Consider the following 7,234-nt stretch of genomic DNA (forward strand, 5'->3'; position numbering starts at 1 on the left):
GGCGGGTGTGCTGATGGTGATGTACCCACCTGCAGGGTCTCATTCACGAGTGGAGAGACAGCATCCAGCTCGCCCACTGGGAGGGTCTGGGGTGTGTATCGGCCTGTGACCAACAGTTCGTAGAACCGCATGCGGGTTTCCCCTGTGAGAGGGGAGAGAGAACTGAGGGAGGCTCCAGGTTGGGGCAGACCCCACAGGTTGGCCTGAGACCCCAAGCCTGGGAAGCTCTGTGACCCTGACTGGGTAACCCCCTCTCTTTGCACCTGACTGAGAAGTCCCATCGGTTCAATGAAGCTGCTAAACTGTATGATTTTTTTTTTTTTTTGGACAAGATTCAGAACTTAATCCTCTGTGGGACTGGGACTCCCCCCACCACAGAAATGCCACCCCCAACACAAAGCCCTTTCCTGTCACTTGGGCCAGGGCACCCAAACAAAGGGTCAGGTCTTCCCACTTAGCAGCCAGAGGCTACAGTAAGCGGAGAGACCCAGGGACACAGAGGCAACAGTTTGTTGCTATCTATCAGGGGCCAGGTGACGAGCAGTTTGTAAAACACACTCCAGCTCCCCTTTACTGTGAACTCCATAGGCCTCCTCCTCTGACCAGGCTCCCAGGGCTCCCCAGCTCTGCGTGGGACTCAGTCCCAGAGCGCAGTCTGGTAACCCTCCCCCCACAGCAGAGAGAGGCCTCTATAGACCAGGGGGCCCCAGATTATTGATATTTATAGAGCCCTCTGAGGCAGCTGCTTACATATGCAAAGGAGACACATTCCTTGAGCTACACTTTACACTTTACTGGTCTCTTTCTTGAAATACAAAGTTAGCTGGTAGTTTCTAAGGGCCTCCCCCCCCCCCCCCCCTTTTCAGAAGTGGAATTTTGGTGAGAGCTGGCTGCTCCTTAAAATGGGCAAGTGGCGGGGAGAGGGGTCCACAGTCAATTCTCAGGGAGACATCAGAAAGCAGCCCCCCAAGGGATGAGTAGATTTGGAAGGGTCTGAATGCTTCTGACAGAGACTGAGAAACTAGAGGGAGGGAGAGAGGTGCTGTGTCGTGGCCAGGAACCTGGGCTTGTGCCCTGAGGAAACTCAGATCCAGGTACAGGCTTGGCAAGACTTTGTGGGATAACTGTGCCCACCCGCTTCCAGCGTCCCTCTACAACCCCCAGCAAGGGCTTAAAGACCCAGTCAACATGTATTCATTATTAAAAGCAAAAAAGAAGAGTTTGGATCTTCCTGTTTGGATCTGGTGTGCCCTGGTTGCCCTGAAACCCTGTGCTCACAGAACTCCTGGAAACTTCAGGCCGAAGCCCTCCCAGGCAGTATCTCCCAGGAGACCCCAGGAAGCACTGCACCCAAGGTGGCCTGTCCACTCACACGGTAGGCTGCTCCTCAGGGCACCCAGCACCTCCTTCAATATTGGTGGAAACTTCCCTAAAGAGGCCGCAGGCGAACTTTGGGGGATGCCCTAGAGTCTTACAAGCCCCTCTCTGCAGCATCGAGCTTCTCCTCCCAAGAACCTAAGGGAGGAAGGGTGGCTTCTCCAGCTGCACTCTTCCAGCAGCCAGCTCAGAGAGAGCACACAGCTGGATCCCAGTGCACGGGAGGCGCTGCTGTCTCTTTAAGAGAGAGGAGGGAAGGCACAGTGTCAACCCTTGAGCACCCAGAGCGGCTCCATCGGAACATTATCAATGAAACCACACTCTGGGCCCAGATTGGCTTCCACTTCCAGAGGGAAGGGGTAACATGGGGGCGATGGGGAGGACCCTGGATCCTCGGAGGGCTCTCTTGTTAGTTGAAGGACCTACCCTTTCTGTATTTAAAGGCATTCTGGCAGCTCTCCCTCAGCCCCTCACAAATAAACAAACCCCGCCTCCTCCCCTAACACAGATGGCAACACTGGGGACTGCCTAAACCCAGGCCACCAGGGCTCCGAGAGGGGCCCGCAGGGGTGTCAGTGGTGGGGAAGCCTCTGGGTGGTCCCCAGGGGTACATGCAGTAGCCAAGGACAGCACATTTGGTAAATTATAGCTTGTCTCCTAGCAACAGACAACACATTTAGCTCCACGTGACTCTACCCTCAGGAGGGGGCAAAAAAAAAAAAAAAAACCAGGGCTGAGGGGGGGTCCCCAACAGGGCTCAGGGAGGGAAAGGAGTCCTAGTGACAGAACCACCTGCGGAGGAGGGGAGGCAGGACCTAAGCACTCACCTTTAGTGTCCAGCTCCACGTGGATGATATTCCCCATGACCGAAGTGCTGTGAAGGTGCTGAACAGCCTCCTTGGCTCCCCTGACCGTGGCAAAGACCACCTTGGCAATGCCCAAGTGCTTCTTGGTCTTGGGGTTGTACAAAATCTCCACCTCCTCCACCTCCCCATACTTCTTACACATGTCCCTCAGGAAGTTTTCTCGGATGTTATCATTCAGCTTGGCAAATGTCACCTGCTTTGGAGGCACCGGGCCCACGTAGAACTCATCGATCTGGCAGGGACCGGGGGAGGGGGGGGGAGGGAGTTTGGAGAACATTGAAACCAAAGGGAAACACAACATTCCCCACTTGCATGCCCGTTTAAAACAACGAAGAATTTTTAAAAAATACATATACATATATATATGTATGTTTTGGGGTTTTTTTGTTTTTGTTTTGTTTTGTTTTGTTTTTTTGGGGGGAAAAAAAAATGCACGCGGGCGGGCCCGGGAAGCGGAGGATTAAATCGTTTGGAACGTGGAAGTCCTTTGGGTTCGAAAGGAAAGGGGAAAAAGAAACAGTTTCTCTTTCCCCACCCCCCATTCCGGCCTCCTCTCCCTGCTGCGGGGTCAGGGGCGAACCCTTGGTCTAGGAAGTTGTCCCCCTTAAGCCGTAAGGCTGCGAAGGGGGGCGGGTCCCGGGGCAGAGCAGCCCGGCTGGCAGGAGCCAGGTGGGGACCCGGAGCCCCCAGGTGGGCCGGCAGGACACTGTATCAGATTCTTGATTACAGTTTCACTGAGTGTTATTCTGTTTACAGCAGTCCGGAGGGGACACCCCTCTCGCTGCCATCTCCCCCTCCCCGCCAAAACTTCCCCAGCCGTGGACGGCGGGAACTCAGAATCTGGCTGGGCTCGGTCAGGACTGGCGTTATTTTCGAACTCGGGGAGCGGGGAGGGGGGAGGGAAGAGACCGTGGGGTCGGGGGGAGGGGTCCTACCTTGAATTTGGGCACCGACAGCTCCAGCTCCTTGTTTTTGGTCCAGATCCCAACCACCCGGGGATCTTCGACAATTTCCACCGGGCGGTTGCTGGACATCTGTGGGGAGGAATTGGTGAGGGAGGGGGCGGAATGAGAAGGCTGGTCCCACTCCCCAGGGGCAGGGGCAGACCACCCCCCCCCCTTCTCCAGGCACTTGTCAAACTCCAGGACTGGGGACCGGGCTGACAGTTGGCCCGGTGGTCGGAAGGGGGGTCCCTTGGGCCGCTCGGACCCTTTTCCCCCACGCCCCGGGCTCGGCTGGGGGTGGGTGGGGGCGGCGGGGAGGCGCGCCGGCTACTCACCGCCAGGCTGAAATGCTGCCCATCGTAGCGGTACAGTTTATGATGCCCCTTTTTCAGAGCCGGGTCAATCATCAACTTGTAACTTCTCCAATGGTGGTTCCTCCTCTCGCCCGAAGGGCCGGGCTGCGGCGGGGGCTGCTGGTGGTGGTGGTGGGGGGGGTGACTGTTCTCCATGCCGTTAACCCAACCTGAAAACGAGCAAGTTGTTGTCGTCTCCGCCGCGGCGGCGGCGGCGGCGGCGGCGGCCGCTTCTACACACACGCGAAAGAATCAAATCGTCCAGCCCCCACCCCCTCCCACCTTACCAGCGCGCCCCAAAAGGAGCTGTCTCGCTGGCTCCCCCCAAAATAAGACTAGAGCGAGAGAATAACCCTTCCGGGAGAATTAGGCGCCCGCCCGGTCGGCCACCGTCTCGGGGCGGCAGCGAGGGGCTCCCGGGGGCCCCCGGTGCGTGCTGGCGGGGCCCGGGGCGCCCGGAGGACGCGGGCTCCGGCCCATGGTGTCCGTCCGGCCGCCTGGCCGCCCGGCGTGGCGCTCGCTCGCTCGCTCGCTCGCTCGGCCCGGCTCGCGCGCCGGGCTCGCGGCAGGCCTGGCGCCGCCCGCCCGCCCGCCCGCCCGCCCGCTCGGCCGGAGCCGGGGCCGGGGCCGGGGCCGGGGCCGGGGGCTTGGGGCCGCCCGGCTGCCGACCGCGGCCTCTCTCTCCCCGAGCCGCGCTTACATCCCCGCCGGGCGCCGGCCTCCCTGCGCCGCCAGCCAGTACATGGTGTCCCCCGCGGGAGCCGAGGCCGGGGCGGCCGGACGGGGGGCCGGGAGGGGGGGGCGCCGCCGCCGCGGCTGCCGGGCCCGGAGCTGCTGCCGCCGCTGCTGCTGCTGCTGCTGCTGCTGCCCGGGAGGCGGCTGGCGGCGGAGGCTCGGCTCCCAGTAGCCGCACATCCCACAATACACCGCTAAGGAGCCCGACCCGAGCGCTCACCCTCCTCCTCTTCCTCCTCCTCCTCCTCTTCCTCCTCCCCTCTCCTTCCTCGCCGCTTCCCCAGGCACTCTCCCGGCGGCGGCAGCTGCGCCGCCAAAGCCCCGGGCCCCAGCGGCCCCCCACCCCTCACTCGCGCGCTCCCACACTGCCTCCCCCCCTCCCCCGGGGAAGGCCTTTTAATTTATTTATTCTGCTGGGACTTAGGTGGGGGGCTTGGCTGGCAGGGGAGGGGGGGGTCTCCCCGGGCTCTACCTCCCGCGGCTGGGGCTACCCTCCGAGCCGCGGCCGCCGCGGCGTGCGCCTGGGGCCTCCAAAACTGTTTCCAAACTGCCAGGACCGGAGGTGGGCGCGTGGGGGCTCTGAGGGAAAGGGCTGGGGTTTCTTTTTGTTTTTTGGTTTTTTTTTTTTTTTTTTTTTTTTTTTGGTCGGGGAGTGTGATTGTGTGTTTAGACTCTGGGAACCATGGGGGGAGGCAAGACGACTCAAGACGAGTTGCAATCGAGGTATCTGCTCCGGCTTCCTCCTCTGCCCTGAGACCCCCTCCTCCTCGGAGCTGAGCTAGGGAGGGGAAACCAGGATTTTAACCAAATTAGCATTCACATTCCTGGGAGGATGTAGCCCTCGCCTGGACCTGGGTGATAGAAGCTTTTTGCTCTGTTTTTATTTTTGGAGAGGAGCGCCCTGTAATTGTCCTAAACACATGCTTCTCCCCCCGCCTTCCTCCTCCACCAGCAGAGGAGAGAGTCCCCCTTTTTTGCATTTATCTTTTCCTTCCCCTTTCTTTATTAAAGGTCCGGGAGTGGCGGCGGCCAATCAGCGCGCGGCTTCCATTTTGTGAGTTCAACTCCGAGGCTCCCGGGCTTCACGAGGACGCATTTGCAGCCCCCTCTGCCTCTCCTCTCGGGCCGCCGAGGCGAAGGAGCCGCCTTGCTGGGGCTTCGTGGTGGTGTATTTCATATTGGGGCTCTTTTCGGGGTTTGTAATTTGGCCGTGGGTAGGTAATTGGCTGGAGCAGGGCGGCAGGGCGCGGCAGCCAATCAGCGCGCGGCTTCTATAGGGCTTGAGTTATTAGACGCTGATCTCAAAACATCGTTCATCAGACACCAAGGAGAGGCCAACAGATGAGGGGAGCCATTTTTCTGCAATGGAATTAAATGGCCAAGTGGGTTTTTCCTTTGTTGCAAATGGGGAATGTTTTTCCTTTGACTCCACCATCCAGTTCAGGACGCCTCAGTGTTGTGTTTAACATTTGTCAACAGGCTAAAGGACTCACAATTGGAAGAATGAAGAAGACTTTTTAAAAAGATCTGGATTTTTCCTTATGACTTGGAATCCATCTTTGTCTTGTATAACTAGGTCATAGCACACCATTAATGTCAGCAGTTAACAATTTTGAATTCCAAAAAACCTAAGTAAATGACATATTTAATTTTTTTTCCTCTTTTTTTTTTCTTGGGTGGGTGGGGGGAGCTTGGAGCTGTCTTAATCTGTATTCTCTTGACTGACTGAACAATAAATTTTTATATATATATAGTTTCCTCTATTAAACACTTAAACCTGGCCATCTTATTAACTCCTTCTGCTCTCTTTTTAACAAGGTAATGTTTTAAATGTATAGTTTTAGGACTAGCGAAATGGCAGCAACAAAAAATTGTAAGCAGTTGTTACTCTTTTAAGTTTTTAAAAACCTTTTACATTGTAAGTACCCAATCCATTGTGTCCTTACGCAGTGCAGTTTCTATGTTAATGTTGCTGAGATGTCCTTAATTTTCTGAACCTTCATCTGCATGTTATGTCTTTGTCGCTCTTGTCTAATATAAGCCAGTTAAAATGCTTTTAGACGATTTTGCTTTTTAGAAAGCTAAGGTTTTAGCTTTAAGCTTTTGAAAATGTTTACAGCCAAATGCTAGTCAGCTTTCTTCCCAGTAACATGTACACTTTCTTTGAAAATCGATCTATTTGAAGAAAAACAGCTCTGGTTTTCTCGTCTTGGTAGGGGAGTGGGTGAGGGAAAAGAAGACCTTCTCTTTGTGTACAGAGACTAAAGCCGTCACAGGAAACTAGATTAAAACTGGAAAACAAGTCCTAGCTGGTTGGAGCCAAACACCAACCTTAACTCGCGGGTATTTTCTATGGTGGTTGGGATGGCCGTGCGTCTTTTGCCTTTTGTTTGATTTGACTGTGTATTTTCGCCTTTTGTCTCTTAATGACGATCACACCATTGCTATATCCAGAGCAGTAAACAGTCCTCAGCGAAGCCGCCTTTTGCCAACCCAACCCTGGAAAGTTTGCAGAAGTGGAAGGAGCAGAAAATGCCATGAGAGTGTAACTTACAAAAAGGTAACAACAGGAAAGACACCACCATTCTCCCCCAAATCCTAACTAAACAATCCCCCCCAAAAGATATTTTTTACATAACACGTCCAAAACCTCCGCCCAGCTTGATCTTCCAGACTCCATGGCACCGGGCTGAGCGGGTAAGTTTAAAAAAAAAAAAAAAAAAAAAAAAGGCCTTTTGCCCCTTCGAGGAAATCTTTTTTCGAGCAGGCCAAGGGGCTGCAGATGCTTGGGAGCCGAGGGGAGAAGGAGGTTTCTGGAGCTTTAGGTTTGGCAGCCGGATGGGGAGGGGTGGGGGTACGAGGAGGGCTCCTTAGACCCTTCTGCCCCGGAGGCGAGGGAAGGTTCTCCCCTAGCGAGCTCGGGGATCCATGGAGCTGTCTGCGCTCACCCCCCCCCCCC

The 7,234-nt window shown here is 55.9% G+C and overlaps 1 protein-coding gene and 1 long non-coding RNA gene across 8 annotated transcripts in view; one reads left to right on the plus strand and one right to left on the minus strand.

Moving 5' to 3' along the window:
• The window catches only part of SETD1B (SET domain containing 1B, histone lysine methyltransferase), a 23,758-nt gene extending 19,188 nt beyond the window's left edge, over nt 1-4,570 (minus strand). Inside the window, exons 1-5 of one of the 2 annotated variants that reach the window (XM_059408353.1) lie at nt 4,496-4,570; nt 3,523-3,710; nt 3,179-3,277; nt 2,205-2,475; nt 30-142 (exon numbers count right to left, since the gene is read on the minus strand). In XM_059408353.1, coding sequence (XP_059264336.1) covers nt 30-142; nt 2,205-2,475; nt 3,179-3,277; nt 3,523-3,696 — 657 coding nt within the window. In that variant the 5' untranslated portion in view covers nt 3,697-3,710; nt 4,496-4,570. Of the gene's footprint in view, nt 1-29; nt 143-2,204; nt 2,476-3,178; nt 3,278-3,522; nt 3,711-4,240; nt 4,415-4,495 lie in introns of those variants that run through there. The other variant, XM_059408354.1, reaches the window with a different exon arrangement.
• A 180-nt stretch (nt 4,571-4,750) lies between these two features.
• The window catches only part of LOC132023126 (uncharacterized), an 8,690-nt gene continuing 6,206 nt past the window's right edge, over nt 4,751-7,234 (plus strand). For 4 of the 6 annotated variants that reach the window (XR_009405863.1, XR_009405865.1, XR_009405867.1 and 1 more), the window contains exons 1-2: nt 4,751-4,837; nt 5,287-6,835. This is a non-coding gene — a long non-coding RNA (uncharacterized LOC132023126). The remainder of the gene's footprint in view (nt 4,838-5,286; nt 6,836-7,234) is intronic. The other 2 variants (XR_009405864.1, XR_009405868.1) reach the window with 2 other exon arrangements.

Source organism: Mustela nigripes, chromosome 8, assembly GCF_022355385.1.
Source record: "Mustela nigripes isolate SB6536 chromosome 8, MUSNIG.SB6536, whole genome shotgun sequence".
Taxonomy (NCBI): domain Eukaryota; kingdom Metazoa; phylum Chordata; class Mammalia; order Carnivora; family Mustelidae; genus Mustela; species Mustela nigripes.